Source organism: Sebastes umbrosus, chromosome 15 (genome assembly GCF_015220745.1).
Source record: "Sebastes umbrosus isolate fSebUmb1 chromosome 15, fSebUmb1.pri, whole genome shotgun sequence".
NCBI lineage: Eukaryota > Metazoa > Chordata > Actinopteri > Perciformes > Sebastidae > Sebastes > Sebastes umbrosus.
This window is the reverse complement of record NC_051283.1, coordinates 6,690,512-6,713,441: the sequence shown is the minus strand read 5'-3', so window position 1 is coordinate 6,713,441 and position 22,930 is coordinate 6,690,512. Positions and strand designations below refer to the sequence as shown.

The window sequence follows — 22,930 nt, the reverse complement described above, 5'->3', positions numbered from 1 at the left end:
TTTAATGACCTAACAAAGGTTTCTTGTTTTAATGAAATATACTGATATTGTGTAACGAAAGTTTCTTGATATGATAATGTGATATGTTGTTACAACAGTGAAAGCTTCCTGTTAAAACTGAATAATTTGGTATGTAGGAACAACAAGAAACTGTGTTATTTCATCGTTATAATGAGAGCAGCGTTGTGATGATGGCAGCAAAAGGCTGCCGTAGATTTGGAACAAAAATTCACCATCGATAAATTCTGCAGAGTCATCTCCTCAGTGATGAAGCCCAGCAGTGCTACGCAGAAGCCACCAACTTGCCATATCGTTTCAGCTAAAAAGCCTTATTCTCAAGCTTAAACACAAACCATAATTGGGATTAGCATTGCGATTATCAAATATCTGTATAAAACGCATAATCCACAATGCCGTTATTGGATGGCCCACATTTGCCTCCAGAGTGCATTATTGTTCAATAGCTGCACACGTTGGAGTTGATTATCCTGCTTACACCATGGCCTCTTGCTACAATTAAAATATAAGTATTGTTTCTTTAAATTTTGGGGCAGTACATTCTTTAAATGGAAACTTTGGCACTATCTTTGTCAACCCTGTAATGAACCTTGCACTCCAACAAGGAGAAGCTGTAGCCTTGCAAGAACTGAAATCAGCAGCGTTCCAGGTGTTAGAATTAATTCATAACGCCAATGAGAACATTGTAACAGACCAATCCGGAATCTATGGATGCCCATTCCCGCCCCGGAAAAGAAAAATCAAATGAAATGTAAGGAATGAAAAAGAAAACATGGGAAATAAAAATGATGAGACAGTAAGTCATCTCTCTGAGATACTACGTCATATGGACTATTTAAAAAAAAAAGAAAAGTTATATGCTCAGTATAGAAGCAGATTGATGAAGTTGTGGCCAAAGAGCAATATGATGACCCACTTTCATTTTCATATTTCACAGAGCAGGGGGTTAATCTGTGAGTTATAGCCTACAGTTGTTATAATTGCTGGTTTTCATTCTTTATCAGTTTTGGGTGGCTTAGTTTACCAGAATTGTGACTTGAAACCATGGTTGGGAGACCACTGGCTCTAAGCTAATTTAACTCGACTCATCATCATGACGTAGCAGGTAATATTGACAAGCTAGCTACAATTTTGACTTACTGTATCTCTTAATTTGGCCTTAAAAAGTAAAGCTTTTGAAGTAATTTAAAATTTGTTAATTTTGAGTTAAAGGCCAATTTTCAACAGGCTTTGTATCATTGCAGTGTGGGTGGTATGTGCAAACAGTCTGTTCTCATTCCCAGGGCGTAAGAAACCAACGCTTTGTCACACCCCTCGGTGTGTGCGAAATGACACATTCCGCATCATCCGGTTGACCCTCGCCAGCAAATGAGAGGGAGGTGAGTGGGGAGCTCCAGACGCATGGAACACGGACGGACGCCGAATATGGTTGATTTGTACATATATGGGTGGCCACACTGCAACGACACAAAGCCGGTTGAAAATCTGCAGTTTCCCTTTAAGATCTCCTAACTTTGACACAATATTTAACATCATTTTCATTTAGAAAGTCCAAATTTCTACTTAGTATTTCATAATTTTGAGTGAGTATTTTTTTGTATTTGTTTCTTTTCTTGACAGAAATGGGCTTCCATAGCATCCAGTATTCTCCGTAGCTGTGACTTGGTTTACTAAATGCTTCAGTGAGTTAAATTTGTTTCCATTTTGATTTGTCTGCATAAAAAACAGGCCACCACAGCTGGAGGCCAGCAGGGAGATAAGACTACCTCATATCTGCATTCCCCATATCCAAGGCTTTAATGGTCTAAACGTTACACAATGTACAGATCAAATAGTCTCCATAAGCAGGCCTCAGAAATGCTGACGTTCAGAAATATTTGAATTTACATTTCATTTTAAGGGCTATGAATGATGCAGTTGGTTTAGCGAGTGTTTGCAATGTACATTTTATCGTGGGCCTTGAGAAAATGAGGGCTGTGGGGAAATGAAGTTTAGGGTGTCACGTCGTACAAATATATTTATTTTTTCGGATATTCCAAATTGTCGTCTAAAAAAAAGCCTTATTTAAACCTGAGATTAAAATTTCCAAAGCTCCATATGCAACTTTTGTAAAAAAGACAATGTTGGTGTTAGACTATTGTGGCCTCCCTTTTCATCTCAGATCATATCAGTCATGGACAAACCCTGGTGAGGACATACAACAGAATTCCCAAAATACAAAGATTTCTCCGCAGATTTTGATGCTCACGTCACCTAAAAGTTTGAAATAGTAAACACTAGAAATGTGGGTCCTGTTAACAATAAACATTTTGGTGTACACACAGACACTGCCGTCAGACAACAGTGCTTATGTCGTCAGCCTCGTCAGGTTTCTTGGGCTTGCTGGGGAGAGACTTGAGGTACTCCAGGTGGCGCCGGGCGTCCTCCTGGTTCTGACGGACATAATACACTACATATGAAATGACCATGGCGAACCAACCGAACATGGTCACCAGCATAGCGTAGTCTGTGGTCCTTTTGGCCAGGTTACAGAGGTCAGTATCCACCGCTAAGAAAGGTCGACCCTCCTGGTCGCGAAGTTCCGAGCTCCTGCAGAGGACCCGGGCGGCGGCCTCGTGGTTGTGGGCCATGCCGCCGATGGCCTGCTGGAGGGCGCAGTCACAATGCCAAGGGTTATCGTCCACGATGACGCGGGCCTTGAGCCGAGCGAAGGCATCCTTGTGTACGCTAGTGATGCGGTTGTGCGAGAGGTCCAGCACCTGTAGCGTCGCCTCTATGCCACTGAAGGCACCCTCCCCTAAGGTCTCCACCGCGTTGTACGAAAGGTTGAGCTCCCTCAGAAGCCGGAGTCCGTGGAAGGCTTGGTCGGGCACGGCGCCTATCTGGTTGTGGTCCAGCCTCAGCAGGACGGTGTCGACCGGGAGGCTGGGGGGGATCTCTTTGAGGCGGGACTGACTGCAAGTAACGTTGAGGCCGTGGAGGTGCGGGTCGCGTTGGCAGATGCAGCCCTTTGGACACATGCTGGCCGAGGGGAAGCACAGGGCCATGAGGACAAGGCTCTGAAGGAGCAGGCACATGGGGATGGAGCGCGACAGCCACAAGTCCAGCAAAGTCATACTGACCGGCCGTCAGCAGCATCCCGCCTAGGGCCGCAACACCGCCGCTGGTCCCTTACACACATCGCATAGTGGCGACTGGTCCTCACTGTCGGCCCACTGGAGATACTGGAGTGTGAACAGATGTTATCATGCTGCGTCGAGGCCTGGAATGAGATCAAACAGAAAGACAGGATGAACAAATAAGGTTGAGGGACACCCTTAGCCCATGCATCCAATTTGACTGTTATTAGGCCATTAAAGGAGCGTTATGGCTTGCTATAAGCGTCATAAATGTGGGTCAGTGTGAGCCTGCTACGTTGTAAAAGTGAAAGCAAAACTAAAGTCGCTAGAGGTCACTGTTGTCTTCTTTTATTCCTTCTTTCAGTGATCATGTGAGTAGATGATAAAACCTACTAATGGGTGTAGCAGGCCCCTAATGACTCACATCTATGAGGCTTATAACCACTGATAACCCCCCATTTAATGACCTGATAACAGTCTAATCAGCTGGCCTATAGATCAGCTCAGGACATCCTGAGGTTCACTTTAATTTTAGGATGTAGATCATTACAACTTTTATCATTATATATTTTGTTTAACTGATCAACTACTCAAGACTGGAGCTGATGTCACACCTGAACAAATACTGTAAATGTACAATATCCCGGTTATGGTTGTTTTCCTGGTTTTGATCATATGTGGGATATGATGTTTGCATGGAACATATACAGTATGTGGTGTGGAAGTCATATATTCTGGTTATCCATGTCTCCTATTCGTGTGAGAAAATAAACTGCATGGGTCATAAAAGTGACAGCCAGTAGCTTCAATTAATGATATGACATCAAACGTCAGTGTCTGCCTGCAGAATCCTCTCAAAATCAGGTGTACAGTATATCGCAGTGCAACCATTAGCTTTATCAGGTTTCCTACAATTTATGGCAAGTTAGATTTAAGACTTTTAAAGACTTTTTAAATGCCACTTGGAATGAAATTTAAAGGAACAGTGTGAAGGATTTGGCGGCATCTAGTGGTGAGGTTGCAGATTGCACCCAACTGACACTTCTTCTTTGTGCCAAGCATGTAGGAGAACTATGGTGGCAAGAAAGGCCCTCTCTAGAGCCAGTGTTTAGTTTGTCCGCTCTGGGCTACTGTACAAACATGGTGTGTACAACATGTAGATATAAACGGCTCATTCTAAGGTAACGAAAACACACGCCATCCTGATCTGCGTGACGTTAATGTGAGAGGCATTTTGTAAATTATTAAAAAAAAGATGTTACTAATTACTTTAACATTTTAAAACACCAATGTCAGAAAAAAAAAGATTCATAAAACTCTACTTCCCATGTCGTAGCATTTTTCAGACTTTTGAAAGATCGACTTAAGACATTTTAACACCAATTAAGGCCTTATTTTTAGATTAATTAATTAATTGTCTTTTAAGGATTTGTGGAATCCCTGCTTTAGTTAACAATGGAATACACACAGAGGGACCTTTAAAAACAGATTAAGTGTCTGAAATTGCATCCGATTTCATGGGAAGGAGCATAAATAGCATGACATTTCCGCGTGTCATGATAGCGCATATTAAGCTTTTAGACACCACGGGCTTAACCTTGGGAAATGGCTTTTTGTGTTTCATTTAACTACACATTGTTACCGTGAAACGGTCACAGTTAGGTTTAGGAAAAACATCCTGGTTGGGCTTAAATTAACGTAAACTAAGTAAAATCCATATGTAAACAACATAACATAAGCACGAAAAACACGTCACAAATGTCACTAACATAACTTCAAAATAACTCAACAACACTTTGGGACAACAACACTGGTCTCCCGGTTGAACGTCCTGCGTTTGTTGGACCCATCCACCTCCTCTCCCGCCCACCATAAGAACTCTCACTCTTAATTCGACGTCACTCAGCTCTGAGCGTAGCACATATACATGGATGCGTTTGCATTGCAGTCAGTACAGGCTACATAGCGTACACACAAGACATGCCAAAAGCAACAAAATGCGCCATTGGGTTAGACCGGGCTTGAAATCAATTACAAAAAAAGTCCTCCAACTGGTGGCGCTGTCTAGCTCACCCTATGCCTTAAAAAGGCCATCCCTGTTGCATTCGTATATTACAATACACTAAACTACTACTATACTAAATAAACTCAATTGTAATGATCCATCTATGGAAGGTAAATGAAAAAATACACGTAGATAGTATTTCCACAATGACATCGATGCACTTAATTATCAGTAAGAATGGAAATAATATGATTTCTGATGAACAAAGGTGACTAATTATCATCACCCGCCTCACACTGATCTCAGACACATCTTATTGTTAGAATGAGTCACAGTCTTACAGCAGATCACATGAGGAGACAACAGCGCTGTAACCTGTGTTCACATCCTTCATCTTCCTATTGTTCATTGCAACGTTTCAACATAATAGTACCTATAATCCTTTATGTTGTTTAAAAAATGCTTTAACAATTACTGTTGTTTGAACGCGGTCGCTTCTTTGTAGGAAAATTGTAATGGTGCACAGAACGTGACGTGTTTTGTAGTCTGAGTTTGTTTACGATACATACATAGGAACTTGACAGAAAAATACCATTTCATCTTTGTAAACTGGAGCGCATAAAGATTTTTCTGGGAGACCTTGAGGAGGATGAGTACATACAGTACTGCTGCCACACAAATAGACAGACTCTCATTCAGGCATCTTTCATTTCTCCGTCCTGGCTCAGGACAAGTACAATAATGTTTAGAAACAGCCTATGAGGACGTGGAGAGGTGAGGCATCATCTGTTTTCTACTGTACAGTGAGGACCAGGCCCCACATCAAGCTGTTTGTCCAGCTGCTGCTCCGCCACAGAGAAGTAAAACCTGTTGCTTTATGGAAACAGGCTTTGTGTGCTGGATCCATTAAACCTGCACTGTGCTTACGGGAGGCACAATCTTCTGACATCATTATTGGGAATAACAAAAGCTGTAAGTTGATCCACGTGGAGCGAACCAAATAGAGGAAATATCTTACAATACAATTCAAATATAATGCTGAAGCTCTGATCGTATAAGGAAACGAAGCAGCATTTCTTAACACCGTTTCAAAGATGTAATAAGTTAGTGCTAATCTAAACCCAACATTTACTACTACTGCTAGTTCACAACCTTTGAACTCTGCAACAGTTACGGTTCGCCGGTGTCTGCATTGGTACTGTTGCTTATTGTGATATAATTTCTTGAAGTATCTTCGAATGCTCCATATCCCTAAAATATGTACAACCTAAGCTAAATGGTTATGTTAAGTCAATAAACCATAATAATTGATAAACGTATTGAAATTGTGTCATAAAAAGAAGAGCACAGGATCACCACAAGGGTGTGTAGTGAGCCCTTCACTGTTTACGCTGATGACGCATGACTGTTCTGCTAGTTTCAACACCAACCACATCATAAAGTTCGCCGACGACACCACAGTTTCCAGCCACATCACCAACAGCAGTGAGTCGGCCTACTACAGAGAAGAGGTGGAGCAGCTGACAGCGTGGTGCAAAACACACAACCTTGCCCTCAACACCAATAAGACCAAGGAGATGGTGGTTGACTTCAGGAGGACTGGTCACCGGCACCATCTCCCACTGACCATCAGCGGCTCTGAGGTGGAGAGGGTACACAGCGCCACAAGTTCCTGGGGGTCCATCTGACGGACGAGCTGACCTCCAGTGACAACACCACAGCTGTCATCAAGAGGGCTCAACAGCGCCTTCATTCTCTGCGCAGACTGAAGAAGGTGGACCTCCCCATCCCAGCCATGACCATGTTCTACAGAGGCACCATTGAGAGCATTCTCACTTGGTAACAGCACAGCAGAGGAGAAACACAAACTGAACTGGATAGTGAGATCTGCTGAAAAAAATCTTTGTTGCCTCGCTGCCGCATCTGCAGGACATCTACACCGAGCGCTGCGTGCGCAGAGCAAAGGGCATCATAAAGGACTCCACTCATCCCTCACACGGCATGTTCACACTCCTGCAGTCCGGGAGAAGATACAGAAGTATCAGATCAAGGACCACTCGGCTGCTCAACAGCTTCTTTCCCACAGCAATCGGACTGCTCAATCAGAGAATGTGAACTACACTTAAGAGACTGTTCCTTTAAAACTATTTATTCTATTCTATTATAGCGTACTTTTAGCTTATTTATTAGTGCTCTTAATTATTAGCCAATTACTTTATAGTTTTCGCCAATTGTTTTTGCACTGAATTACCGTGTGAAACACAATTTTGTTTTTATGTGGAGGACAAAAATGACAAGTAAAGAAATCTTGAATCTTGAATACAAAAATCTGACGTTATTTCATAAAATTTGAATAAAACACAAAACATTTTTCCTAAACAATTCTGAATGTAGAAACATGAACAAAGTATTTCTCAACACAACTAACATTGTTAGAACTATGTACATTTTTTACATTTTTATGAGCAGAGTGCAAAGGCGTTGATAGTTTTGTTACATTACAAGGTGACATTATGACATCATAACGAGCGTACAACGTGATGACGCGAAAGACAGAATCCCAGTAGTAAGAATGAATGCTCTAGTTATTATGTTTTTTATTTTAGATTTATGTAAACAGGATCATGCAAACAACGACGATGCGGGAGGTCCGTTTTTAACAGCGTTAAACTGGTGAAACATGGGTTGGCTTTTATTGTGAAGAAATCAAAGGCAACACAATGTATTTGTCACCGAGGTTAGCGCTGACCGCGATCGTTGAAAACTGTGTCTACTAAACAGGAAAATGGTCTTTTCATGTTTTGCAGGTATTTGGTCATAAACCGAAGTATTGGAGGATCATCAAATTTATTACAATTCATCCTGAGGGGAAACATGAACGTCTGTAGTCTGTACCAAATTTCATGACAATCAATGTGATACTTTGGACATTTCACTTAAAAATGTCAACCAAAGTCATCAGGATTAATCTTCAGGAGAGCATAGATGTGTATAGAAATGTCAGGGAAATCCATCCGATACTTGTTGAGATATTTCAGTCTGGACCGGCGAAACATTTCCCTCCCTAGAGCCACACAGGCGGCGTGACTAAAAAAATTGAGCTGTCAAATGGGATTTGGAGCCATTAGCTTGAGGGGGCCTTTCAGATGACATCAATATGTTACTGTGTGAAGTCTTATTTCTGTATGTTTAACCAGCTGCTCTCTACAATATGGTCCTAAACAGCTCAAGGCTCGTAGACGGGCCTGCCAACATCTAGTTTTAAACCTTTTATGATCATCTTAGCGTTTTCTTTATCACGAAAAGAAGATAAGTTAAAATCTAAGTCTGATAATATTCTATATATTTTCTACTGTCGACTATAATCTCAACAATGAATGTATCAACTAACAAGTATTGTGTGTGTGTATCAACGCCCGATTCCTCTGTATCATAGAGCTCCATTGTTGTTCGAAAACATTAAAAACACATCAGTGAGTCACTGCTTTGCGCTGGCTGGCATGTTCCTTCATCACCATGAAAACACACACTAGTTTATTTTGACTCGATCCCACACACCCCGTCCTGCTGCCACAAATACTCACTGGAGCACCACATGTGGATTAATATGTTGCTGAAAATAGTCCCCCAACAAATGATCTATTTCCTCCTGTTTCAATTAAGTTTGCTAAGAAATACAAAGAGCAGATGTTTTAGGGAATTACTGAGGTCTTTAAAAAAATTAAACTTATTTATGACCTTTGATTGTCCTATTTCAGTGGGGTTGGAGCTGGCGGCGCTGGAATGAGTTTGGAAGTGAGGGGGCAGCTTTGGATAACGTAATACAGTGTTCCCTACAGGATTTTGTGAGACTGTGGTGGGTGGATCTTTGACCCTATAGGGGGGTCCAGGTTCATGCCTCCAAATGCATCCATCTGGTGCACTGAAAGCAAAATAAAGAGGCTAGATCTATGAAGAACTTTGTACTCTTGTAAACAATTTAATCAGACGGGGTCCGTGTTTTAAAGACAAGTCGGGTGGGTTGCCATCATCGCCACAGACCCCCGTCTGCCTCGGTTGGCAGACACATCGGGAGCCCCGACCCTCCCCACGCAGGGAGAGAGGGCGCACTGCGCAACGAGCACTCCACGGAAGCGGCGGCGGCGAGGTCCGGGCGAGGTGCTGGAAAACTCAGTCGGAGCTACGAGGCACCTCCATCACCCCCGGGGCCTTTCCAAGCCAGCTGCGTGCTGCGGACCCCACCCCCGAGAAGTGTAGAAATATTTTCGGTTCATTATGAAACTGTAGCGGGCCGGATGTCAGAACACTTTGATTTCATTTGAATTAGGCTGCACAATGGTTGATTATGATTGGATAAAAGGTCAAACATGTTAGAAGCTATATAGGCTAGACATTATCGCCAACCTGGCATAGACTTTACCATTTTATTAACATAAAACCCTGAAAGTGGGGGGGACAAAACGTCTCGTTATCCCCCCTATTCCGAGTGCCACAGACAGGGTAGGGTTGTCAAAAAGTAATGACTAACACGTTGTTTTTGGTCTTTTCACAAGATTTTTACTAACAATAAGAAAATTATTAGCATTATTAGACTAATCTTGTGGTCCGGTCTTTGTTGAGGGCTTCGTGACAAAATCTCTTCTCAAGACTTTTCCCTTGAGAGATGATGGATCAACAAGAATGGGGAAAAAGTACAAATTATACTGACTTTGGGTATTTTTATTTGAAGATATTAAATTGTACACATGCACGTGCATACATATCAATAAATTTCAATTCATACAGAGAATATTTAGCCTGCGTTGTGATGTTTTGAAGTAAGACAGGAGAACTTTACTACGGTCTTGAGGAGCTGCAGTGTTTTATTCATGGACAAACTGAAACCTACACCGTACATTTACTACCACTAGACAACTTTACTGTTAATTACTCCTCTGCTCCGATCGCCAACATCTGTCTGCACATTCGTCACACACTGACCTATTCCTTCAGACGAAATTGATACATGAGCCAATTAATACAGTAATGAGTGGACATGTATGTATGTGTGCATCTTTTCATTGATTCTGTGAACTTCGACTATCAATCAAATCGAATGAGGTTCTACAGCCAATAGCTGTATAACAGTTGCAGGCGACTTTCAAATGTGTAGGTTTAGCCAATCATACGCTAACCGTACTGAACGTGTCTATCTGTTTTCCCTGTCTGTTAACAAGGCGGATGGCCTGACAAATTTAAGGCTGGGTGCTAATTTCAGACCCTATCACTCTGCATTCGATATTAGACATTAAAAAAAAACGTGGCTGTGCCAGCTGAGAGAGGTGCTTCTTAATTTAAGGCTCTCCTTTTTCCTCCCCGCGAGGCTCAATTCCATTTAACCTCCTGAATTACAGTCTCATCTCATCTCCACAGACTGCACGAGCTGAAACTTCTGCCGTATGTAAAACGTATCTGAAATCCTCCATCTAGCATCTTGGTTAAGCCTCAAATTGAATACAGCAGGGTTACCAGTGGATTCCTTCCACAGAGGGATTTGTATAATACTCTGAAATTGAACGTTTTTGGAAGGTAGGAAGGAATCGGTGTTCCTACACAGAATTTCAAGCAGTGTGAGCAACCGAGATGTCTCCTGTGTCAGGTCAGAGGTTCCCGAGCAACGCCTCCGCAAGAGTTCACTTTTTCTTTCCAGTATTTCAAGGGATTCTTGGCCTGGGTTATGAAACCTCCCACTATTATTCATTGATTATGTACCAGTAAATTAACGTGCCTAATGATTCAAGGCAAGCATGGGAAAAACAAATTAAATGTCCCATTCACAGGGACAGAGTAATTAAAAAAGCTACCAAGGGATTTCTGAAGTCAACTTTCTCAGTTTAAGATTTTAATTGTTTTTACTGGATTGTATGAATGCTAGCTAGACTCTGACTTCAAGATGATACAGACTGTTGGAGGTGTGAAACATCCGTTGGGACTCCTATGCACACATTGTGTGAACATCCTTTAATTTGTGAGTTCTTGGCAGCAAAAGCATGGTTATAATAATAAAGAGATTGCATGCAGTACATACATGCATGGTTAAAAACAGTTCATCCAGCCCGGTCTCACCAAATGGTGTATGAATGACACGGTAATTTGTAAGTCATTTTTGCATGCAAGAACAACGTCTTTGTTGCTTTTTGGCTTGTCATGTGTACTCCAGGGCTGTCCATTTAAAGCTGAAGTAGGCGAGATTGGAGAAAATATGATTAAAAAAAGTTATTTTTTATAAAACGGTCGCTATGTCCTGACAGTAGCACATAAAACAGGTAACCTGAAAAAAATCATGAGTCTCTGGTGTCCTTCGGTGTCCTTTGGTGCTACTGACGGCATCAACAAGATTTCACATACTGGAGGAAAACAAGCAGTAAGAGCTGATCTGAGGTCTGCTGTCCATCTGCCGTCTATGAGAGCCGGCTGTCAATCACTTGCGAACTACGACCAAACGGTCAAACTAGGCAGCGCTGATCAAATATGAATCAATATTATGTTACGTCAATGCCTATTTCTCGCCTCAAATGTTTTCAGAATCATCTTGTAGTGCACGGTTTAGCTGTAAAATGAGAAAGTTTGTGACGCCGCTGCCATTGTGAAATCTGTTGAAGGAACGCCAAGTTCTGGTCACATGACCGGAGCACAGCCAATAGGAACACTCACTGAAATGACCTGTGATTGGTCAAAGTCTCCCATGACGGGCTAGATTTTCTAAAGCCTGAAAACAGAGCCATGAGGAGGTGCAGAAGTCAAGTTTTCTCTCAGAACACTTGAATTACAATATGCTGAAAGGTTATTATGGGATTTTTGCCCAAGGATGCCAAAAATATACTGCCTACTGCCACTTTAAGGAAACATTCGTTTGGTACAGATCCCCTCAAAAATCACACCATAATCATTTTAATATGTTTTTCAATGACAATGAGAATAATGATGTAAAATTCATTATTCCCTCTAATATCACAAATCATATCGCAGTTCCTATATCGGTAAAAATAATCGATAACACTCGTTGACTTCTTGCTTATCCATAGAATATTTTGTTTGTATGCCCCCTGGCGTTTCGGAGCATATTGCAACGAAGAACATGCTGAGCATCTACGGAGGGCCGCGCCACGGCATCTCACGCGAGTATAAACAAAGCTTGAAGCATATACTGAGGCCTTAACCATCGTTTCAACATTTCAACAAGCATTTTCATGACTATATTTCAGTGTTTATCAGGTCTTGACTACACAACTACACACACTTGACTACATAGCTATTCAAATGCTGTTGGAACAGATATGTATATGTTACCTTAACATCTTTCACTTCTAAATCTAGTCTACTATCTGACTCCATGAAGACATCATTTCAAATGACCTGCATGGCACATCAGAAAAGGTGGCATCATCTATTTATACTCAAACTTGTTGTGGAGAAAATTGACTGACTGCACATTTCAGGGAGAGGTTGAGAGGGGTTTCCCTTTCAAGTCAATACAGCCAGCATCTAGGAACTGCAGCCATGACAACCCATTCATAAAAAGATGGCACAAGATGCTCTCTAAGAATGTTTTGACTAATTTAATCATAGTCAATATTACCTCCAACCAGCTACTTTTTCAATATTGCTATTCTACAATTCACTGACTATTAGACAACCTCTTATTAAAGCTGCTCTAATCAACGTTCTTTTCAATGGTTGAAATGACACATATGCACAAATGAAAAGTGTTGCTCGTAGGGAAAATCCCACAGAGAATTATCACCTAACTCTGCAGTTCCCATCAGCCAGTAGACGATTTGTTCATTTTAAACAGGGCGGCTGGACGCCATTCGTGTCGTTCACCTGCGACTAGCTAACCGACCCCATGAACAACTCTTTAGATTCTGTATTTTTTAATACACAGAAGGACGGGACTCAGAAAAAAAGTCGCAATTACAAATCTGTCTGCTACTTCAGCACCACAGACAGCTCCATGGATTTATCAATACGCAGCACAGTTAGCCTTCAGAGCCACAGTCGGGGCCATAGATTCACAATGGCACAAACCTAAGTCAGATAATGGATCAATGTGTCAGACAGACTAGACGGACATATTCAACTAAACAAGCCCTCTGCCCCTGCACTCTCTCTGCTACTAGGGGATGAAGAGGAGGGATGGCAGGTTAACAAGGGGCAAGGCAAGGCCCTCAGCTCTACGGAGCATTTTAGACTCTTTTAGCTCACTGTTTCAGTTTTGGTTCAGTCTCACCGCTCTCATCAACCAGCAGTAGGTTCTGGCAAGGAAGTTCTGTAAAAACGTACACTACCTGCTCAGCACCAAACAGCAGACAGACACATTTAGCAAATTGCTTGGGAACATAGTAGGGCTGTCAATCGATTAAAATATTTAATCGCAATTAATCGCATGATTGTCCATAGTTGATTGCAATTAATCGCAAATGAATCACATTTTTTATCTGTTCTAAATGTGCCTTAAAGGGAAATTTGTCGAGAATTTAATACTCTTATCAACATGTGAGTGGACAAATATGCTGCTTTATGCAAATGTATGTATATATTTATTATTGGAAATCCATTAACAACACAAAAAAATGACAAATATTGTCCAGAAACCCTCACAGGTACTGCATTTAGCATAAAAAATATGCTCAAATCATAACATGGCAAACTGCAGCCCAACAGGCAACAACAGCTGTCAGTGTGTCAGTGTGCTGACTTGACGCTGACTTGACGCTGACTTGCCCCAAACTGCATGTGATTATCATAAAGTGGGCATGTCTGTAAAGGGGAGACTCGTGGGTACCCATAGAACCCATTTTCATTCACATATCTTGAGGTCAGAGGTCAAGGGACTCCTTTGAAAATGGCCAGTTTTTCCTGCGCCAAAATATAGTGTAAGTTTGGAGCGTTATTGCGCCTCCTTCTCGAGCTAGTACAAGCTACAAGCTACAGGCTAGTATACCATTTGCCATACCATTGGTTTGTACCAATGGACTCCTCAGGTTTCTAGTTTCATATGATGCCAGTATCTTCACTCTATCTTTAAAACTGAGCCCGCAACAACCTAAAAATCGCAAGTTGTGTTAATGCGTTAAAGAAATTGGTGGCATTAAAACAAATTTACGTTTACGTAATTTTTATTTTTTAATTTTTAATTTTATGCTTGTTTTTTGTATGTGGGGTTGGTATGTTTGAGTCTGTCTGTAGATGTAACCTTTTTGTTTGAGATAAAAATTTAAAAAAGAAATTATAAAAAAAAAAAACGAATTTATAGTACGTTAACACGTTATCGTCTTAACTTTGACAGCCCTAGAACATAGAGGAGCATTTAGCAACTAAAGAGACAGATATTTTTCTCACGTGTTGGTGGAGACCAAAACAGAGCTAAAAGAGTGAATATTGGACATACATTCGTCAACACGACTCCAAATTAATGGTAGTATTGCTCTGTGTCTGATGGATATGTAAATAGGCAACTGTTTGCTAACATGTATAGCCATAAAAGCTTAATAAGGTGATAGTATAGGTCAGTTTTGTGTTTACAGCTTGCTCCGCTTCCCCCAAGTGTCCAAAAAGATCACTTAATGCTGCTTTAAAAGCATAAAGCTTTACATTATCGTAACAACAACATAAAACAGATCGGTAGACTGGGGTCAGGATTACTATGTCAAACTGTCAATTTGCCATTGAGCTCACGTCATTGGAAAACCCTTAAAGCTGTGAACTATACTTCATCATTTGCACAACATATTGACAAATATGAAATCAATATACAGGTCTGATTCATACGCAGCAGTTATTCATGCATTCTGCCACTGCTGACTAGTATAGCTCTACTTTTAAAGGAGGCAAATTCCAGGAAAATAAGGCGGTCTCTGCCTACATAAAAATTGCCTGCAATCAGATGGTTTGTGCTTTTCCTGAGAAGGGAGGAGCTCGCAATCAAAGAAGCCTACTGGTGAGAAGCACTTACTGTCTCTCTGTGCTGGCAGAGCTGACATACCACAACCTCCAAAGCCTCACAGCAAAGCTGCGTCACTGCTACTCCAGGTTAGATCTTAAAAGGTCAAATTACCTCACCTGCGAGAATGAGGATTTACATGCTGTGTATCAGCTGGCAGGTGATATCTGTGATTCTACTGTTTCTGTGTTTATACGGGGTTGCATGTACGTGCATGGTGTAGTGAGCCCTGTTTACACGTGGCATTAAAGGGGACCTATTATGCTTTTGTGCTTGTCCCTTTCCTTTAGTGTGTTATATAGTTTTTTATGCATGTAAAAGGTCTGCAAAGTTACAAAATCCACGCCAAAGGGAGTTACTCTCCCCCACAGAAACACTGCTCCTGAACTGCCTGAAATGCCTTGGAGTAATACATTTGCATAATACCTGCCTAGCGGCTAGTTTGGCACACCTTCAAAAAAAGCTAGTTAGAGCGGAGCTGGAGTCCAAAGAGTTTGGTTTGGCTGACCAATCACAACAGTGGGTCAGCTGATCAATCAAAGCAGACTGCGCTTTTTTCAGGAGTGGGGGGGGGTCAGGAGCTCAAACAGAGCGTTTCAGACAGAGGGTGAAAAGAGGTGCTACAGCCCAGCCGGTGTGAGCAAAGCATTTTTTGACCATTAAAGCATGTAAACATGTTCAAGTAGAAACCCAAAATACAAGTATGCACCTGATAATAAGCATAATAGGTCCTCTTTAACATGTGTGTTGGGTGATCCGATCATAAGTGCCATAAATACAGGAGTGAATGCACCCATTGAGGACGCATTGAGATCCGAACGCTCAGACCACATTCAGAGGTGGTCTGGGCCACATATGGCCACAATCTTTTAGCGGTGTATACACCAATGTGTCCTGGGCCACACTGATGGACCGCCTACTCAACAGACGTCCTCTGCGTCACAAGCGGAAGTATGTACAAAAAAAAATCATAGAGAAATATTAGGAGTGTGTCAAACATCTCGGACGATTTTGGGACACGCCACAGAATAGACCCAGGCTGTATTCGAAACCGCATACTATACTAGTAGTACGTACTGATTTGGCCAAAATGTAGTATGTAGTATGCAGTATGCGAACAAAGGCAAAATCTCCAGTATGCCAAAAATACCCGGATGTCGAACTGTTTAGGAAAAACTCTCCAGTATGCATCGGACCAGTCTACCTCGCCTACTGTATCCCACAAAGCGCTGGATCGCTTCTGAAAATTTTTGAGGCGAGAAATCAACTGTGTAGATTTAGATTATTGACAGTTTTAGAATATTAGATGGCGAATCGAACATTTGCTCCACCGTTGTCGGAATTTAGAAGCTCCACAATCTGCCGTCACAGCTAGCTAACGCCTGCCAGGGTCGCTGCCTCGTCAGCCGGGTAGTCACGCTCACAGACCGCTATGAGCTGGCTGGAGCTCTCTCAAGAGACCGGTCTGTAGGCGAGAGGCTTTTATTTCCTTGTTGACGGATAGTTTGTTTAAATATCACAACACAAATGTCCATTATAAATTAACAAGAGCCTGTGTTTATCTGCCTTTTTAGAGTTGAAAAGCTCCACAATCAGCCCCGGGCGTAGCTCGCTGGAGAGCCAGCCAGTGACGCCCACAGACCGGCTACAGAGCAGCTGAGTGGCGAGGGAAAGAGCAGCCTCTGACGGGGCAGAGAGATAACCTGCTGAGACAACATGACCCTTTTTAACATCTCTTTAATATTTGTAACTGAAAAAGCAGTTTGAGTAACGTAAATTTTGTCGAGCAATGTTTTTTATTTCCCGTCTCCAATCGTTGATGATCCTGTTTGTCTCACTTCATTATGAGCTGTTAGAATAAATAGTTTGAACCTGCAGTATCTTATAAAGTAAACAAACAGAACATAAACAACTAAATCAAAGTGGTATTTTTTGACAATATTGTCATAGTGGTACAAATTTGTTTTTTTGTCCAGTGCTTTAAGAGCTGGTTTAAAGGCTAAAGCCACATCACTTTAACCATTTCATACTGCATACTAGTCAGGAATTGTTTTGATTTCTTCTTCTTTTAATTTACAGCAGACTAGGCACAGGAAGTGCATTTCTTCTCCATCTTCTTTGGTTTTACTGGCGGACTACATGGGAAGTTCCTTGCTGCCTACTGCCGGTTAAAAACAACAACGCATTTGGTCTTTGCAAACGGAAATGATGGACGTGTTTATTTGCATATAGAGCGGAGAAGTGAGATCTGATCACAAGTGGTCACTTGAGATGCATGTTGAGATGTATTCTCAGGTGTGAGAGCTACTAGAGCTGTCCACTTGTGATCGGATCACACAAGACACATTTTAATTCCAGTTGTGACCAGGGCCTCTGACACTGGGTTGTAGCATTTAAAGAAAAAGACTGATGAGCATTTTATGAAGGTCAAAATCAAAACTGCTACACAACCAAGGTTGGAAATTAAAAAAAATGAGCACCAGCCACCAGCCAAATACTGGTAAATTAAGCAAGTGGCTACTAGATTTGCTTCACTCACCAACCAATGGTAGTCTATTGAGTGGCTGGTAGATTTTTGAGTCCATCAGCCACAGTGGCAGGTGGACAAAAAAAATAATTTCCATCACTGTACACAACCATCCTATTTGGAGGGATTATACATAACCCGTACTGTCTTCATCATTTGTAGAAGACAACAAGTTAAATTATTCTTTAAAGCTGATTACTAATCAATAATGTTTTATTAACAATGGATCATATGGCTATGTGTCTTTCAGCTCATTGTTATGGTTGTACGGCCCGAATTTCACTGTTTTGGTTCAGTCTCACCTGCAGCAGTTAACTATTATTTGTGAAAAAGCTCCCATAAAACCACTGTACACTACCTGCCTAAACACCAAACAGAGTGACAAAGTTAGCGACCATCGTGGGGCATTTAGCAGCTAAAGAGACTGATATTTTGACTTGAATATTGAATACGACTCCAAAATGAAAGCTTATTGCTCTGTCTGCCAGATGCGCACCTTGGCAACTTTATATGGTGATAATGTCGTTGGTGCTGTGTTTACAGTTTGTTCTGTTGCCCTCAAGTGGCCAATAAATAGATAAAAATCAATTAATGCAGCTTTAAAGAGTACATCCCCGTAGACAGGATGACTGGATAAATAGAAATTAAACTGGAGACTGAGATCACTGAAAATAATCTACAGAGTTACTGAACTAATCAAAAATAGAATGATTAAATATTCCTTGCAGAAAAATCTGGATCTTAGATGAAGATGCAACGGCTCGGTTAAGATGTAAGATAAATAACCCTAACCAGAAAGGCAGCAGGTGGTGGTCATATTTCACATACGATTATACCTTCATCTGCATTATATAAACTATTGTCTGTTTTCTGTTGAAAGGACCGTGGAAAATGTTTTTTTAAATGTCCATTAGACTGAGGGTAACACTGATACAGTTCAGATGCATCTGCTAATAACTAATGCTTTCTGCCATACACTTCCATATGACCACTTTCATGTAAAAACATGAATGTAAAACAGTAAGGAATACCCCAAAACATGTCAGGATTGGTATTTTACAGACTGATTCTAAGAGACTGATTCATAGACTTGATAATACTAAATATGACTACATTTATTCAAACAAAAATGTAATAAATACAGTAAGGGCCTAGGCCCTGGGTGTCAATATCTATCTACTGAGGAATATCAACATGTTTGAATCTTGTTTTTTATTTACCAATATGTGGCAAACTGCTCAATGCACCAGTGTTAAATAAAAAAAGCTCTGTCTAAATGAACTATTGGTTAAAGTTAGAAAAGATTTCAGAATTCAGATGACTGATTAAAGAGTAAGTAGCCTAAAAATATGACATTTAATATTTGGTACTTTTCTATTCTAGATACTACAGACACATTTCGGTCTACATCCAAAAATGGTGTTAAAGTTTGATACTCAGCTCTATAAAGAAATTATGAGTTTGATACTAGACTTTTACTCCGGGCAGTTTGGAGAAGGCTTTGAAAGCATTTAGACCTTCATGTTGGGAAATCAAATGTACAGACACTATATTTGAACAATTAACTGGAAAAAGAAAATGTTAAACATCTGCTCAAATCCTGGCTCTTCACCTGCAAACACTAAATTCATCAATTCTACTATGAACATGTTATTGCACAAAGTGAAGATGCCTTGCATGTTGGCAAATATAGCTGAAACTATTAGTTGATTTATCTTTTTGACATAAAAAAGTATCTGCATCTATTTTGATAATTGATTCATCATTCAAACATGCTCTTGTTCCTGCTTAATTGTGTGGATTTGCTGTTTTTCCTGGTTTTATAGCCTATATGTTGTAAATCAAATATATTTTAGTTTTGGCAAGTTTGTCAGACAAAACAAGACATCTGAAAAGAAAAATAACTGAAAGGGAAAATAATTGTTAGTTGTAGTCCTAGATATAAGTCCAATCATCTGCAAATACTCAATTCAATAATTCAACTATGAACACTATTGCACTTAACTGTATCATAGAGTTAAAGTGCCTTACATGTTGGCAAACATGCTTAGTACCATTTTAAGATTTAACCTCTTCAGTTCGGCCTATTAAAGACAAATAATAGCACTTATTATTCATTTTAATTGAAGAATTAGCTCCCCTGTTATTCCAACAATGTTCTCCTACCAGAGTAAAACACCAGGGTCCATAAGAAAAACAAGCCATTTCTAAAAGTTATTGATTATTTGGTTATTTGGGTGTGAATACCATCTGACACTCAGCCAGTTGACATTAGGCCTAAAGGCGCAGTTTAAATGGAGCTTGTCTAAATGCTTTCTCTATTCCAATGAGACAGGACTCCATAATTGTTGTGGGGTTTACCTCGTCTGCCTGTCTGTCTGTATAGTCTGCTTGCTGCCTTCAGGATTTGACAGGCTGTATGGAATAATAACCAAATATGAATCAACAGCCTCTCATCTGAGGTCTGCATGCATGGACAACAACAGGGATGCACCGAGAAAATCCCTGGTGAATCCAGCTGTTGCCTCACATGTGGAAATCCTCCCTGCCTTTAACACAACTATTGAATTGCCGCATGAATTTAGAGCTCTGCTATCATATGACAGACATGGCTTTGCAAACACAGCCTGTCGTTTTCTACAGACCTGGGCAAACAAACAGCAGATAACAAAACAATTGGCTTCACAAACAGACGTTAATGTTATCAGCGTTTTCCAGTCCAATAAACCCTAACGTTGTCTGAACTGTGGCCCCCGATACGCCTCATTAATGGAAAGAACGTCACGCAAAACTCAATTTAATAATGTGGCATTTTAATATATCCACATTTACCGACGAGCAACAGTTGGATTTATTTTAAAATAAATCTCTGATTCTGAAACTATAGGGTCGACATTATAATTCGGCACACATAGAACAAACAAATAATCAATTATTTCAATAGAATTTTAACTTTTTATAAATGGTTCGCATTGGTCGCTACCGCCCTCCGCGGTGCATTTCACTGGGAGAAGAACGACAGAAACTGCAGGTGAAGCAGCAATAAAGTTGGGATTTTGCACAAAATAAAACGCCCATTGTAGATTATTCATACGCCGAATGAATGAGTGTCCTTTAAATACTTGAAATCCGTATTTTATTTCATTTTATATGTTGTGTCATTTCGGTAATAACCAAAGAAACATTAAATTGTTTTTTTTAAATGGCGTCTGGCACGACGTTTCCCAGTGAAAACATCACGCATCAGCCTACCTGAACACCATATCACAGCTTAATGTTGTTTTTGTGAGAGAAAACAAGAATGCAAAATGTCAAGCACAAAGTAGCCTACACATTTATAATCACCCAGTATCCACATTACAGATCAAATATATAAAAAACACAGTTCCTCCATGCAGAAAATGACTGAAGGCAGCGACCATAGCCGAAGACAGACAGCAGCAAACATACAGCAGACAGCAGAGCAACAGGCGACACAAAGTCTCCTCACCTGCACACACAGTCATAGCTGATGAAGTGGAGACGTTCATATCACATGAAGCGGTTCAGACAGGCTGTGAGGTGCAGCCTGCCTGCCTGTCTGTCTGCCTGTCTGCTCAAGGATCCGCTCACTGGTGCACAAGTCGCAGTGTGAATTCGCATCTTTACCTTTCAGTATAAAACACTGCACAGGAGGAGTGAATGGGAGGAATAAGGGAGGGGTTCTCTGTGTGAAGGAGCCGGTAACCAAGACAACACCACGTCCGGTTCCACCTTTCAGAGTAAAAGCACATAATGCAAGTCGGTGTTGGAGTGAATAATACCAATGTAATGTAAAAGATGGACTCATGATTTAGGGAGAATTAACTAAATACTGAATATTTAACCATTACTTTTAGCTCAGCATTTCAACCATCTATCCATTACTTTTAGCTAACTATCATCCATTTATTTATTACTTTTAGCTAACTATTTCAACCATTTGTTTTAGCCTATGGTTTTAACTTCAACCATTTCTTCATTAGCTAACTATCATTCATTTATTCCCAGCCAACATGGTTATGTGGGCCCCACATGGGTGTACCTGGATACCAATTGGTTATGGGCCCAAAATGGGCATCTTATCTGGGGCCCACTTGGATCAACTAAGTAGGTCCCACATGGGATCCCCATGATAGCTACCCAAGTGGGTTCTAGGTGGGTCACTAATGGGAAATTAGTGCATGAGCTCAGAATGGGCAACACAAATGGCGCCCACTTGGGTCAACTAAGTTGGTCCCACATGGGCTCCCCATGTGGGCTACCCGTGTGGGTCCTAGTTGGTTCACTACTGGGAAATTAGTGCATGGGGCCAACATGGAAACTGTGGACAACCCCACTTACAACCCATATTTCAGGCCATGTAGTCCCCATGTAGTTCCCACATAGAACTTAAACCTGGGGCCGAGATGTGTTTTGGTTTATGTTGCCCAGATTGGGCCCATATAACACCCAGTGTACTCCTGCATGAAACCCACAAGGGAAATTGGCACGGGGCCATTATGGAACCCACGGACAATCCCATATAGGGCCCATTTTTCAGCCCATTTATTACCCACATGGGCCCCAGATACAAATGTTGGCTTGGTTCAATACCTTTAGCTAACTATTTCAACCATTTATTCATTACTTTTAGCGAACTATTTCAACCATTTATATTATAGCCAGCTAACTGATTCAACCACCTGCCCATTACTTTAAGCTCACTATTTTAACCAGCTATCCATTCATTTTAGCTGAATATTTCATTACATTACTTTTACTTAACAGGTTCAACCATCTCTCCATTGGGCTACTTTAGCTACCTATTTCAACCATTTCTTCATTACTTTGAGCTAACTATTTCAACTGCGTCTCTATAACTTATTTGAACCATTTATCCAACAGGCTACTTCTTACACTTCATCTGTGCATGAAGTTGTAGCTTTTCTTTCCATGACACTTATGCTACAATTTATTTTAAGTAATTTGTTAGCATCTCAATAGCAGATAAGACGTTGTATAAAATGGCTATAACCTGTCTGTCACATAAGTAGTAGAAGAAACACTGCTCCCGAAAGTGGCAAATGCTCTGCTTTTATTTTGACAGCAGAATCACCTGGTTTCCTGGTATTGTTGTGAATAACTGCAGCAGCTTGATGCAGCTGTGGTGTTCACCATGTAGAGAGCAGATTAAATGAATGGGAAGTCATCATTTGGCAGACAGGCAATAGATCTTGCATGTGAGTGTAATGACAATTCATTTCCAAAGGACAGTTTTC

At 40.9% G+C, this 22,930-nt stretch overlaps 1 protein-coding gene across 1 annotated transcript; it reads right to left on the bottom strand.

Moving 5' to 3' along the window:
* Nucleotides 1-133: 133 nt before the first annotated feature.
* On the bottom strand, nucleotides 134-21,335 carry lrrc3b (leucine rich repeat containing 3B). Its single transcript, XM_037796091.1, has 2 exons — nucleotides 21,142-21,335; nucleotides 134-3,280 (listed from the first exon to the last, which is right to left on the bottom strand). Exon 2 carries the CDS (start codon nucleotides 3,132-3,134, stop codon nucleotides 2,352-2,354), a length of 783 nt encoding a protein of 260 aa, XP_037652019.1. The 5' UTR covers nucleotides 3,135-3,280; nucleotides 21,142-21,335; the 3' UTR covers nucleotides 134-2,351.
* Nucleotides 21,336-22,930: the final 1,595 nt, after the last annotated feature.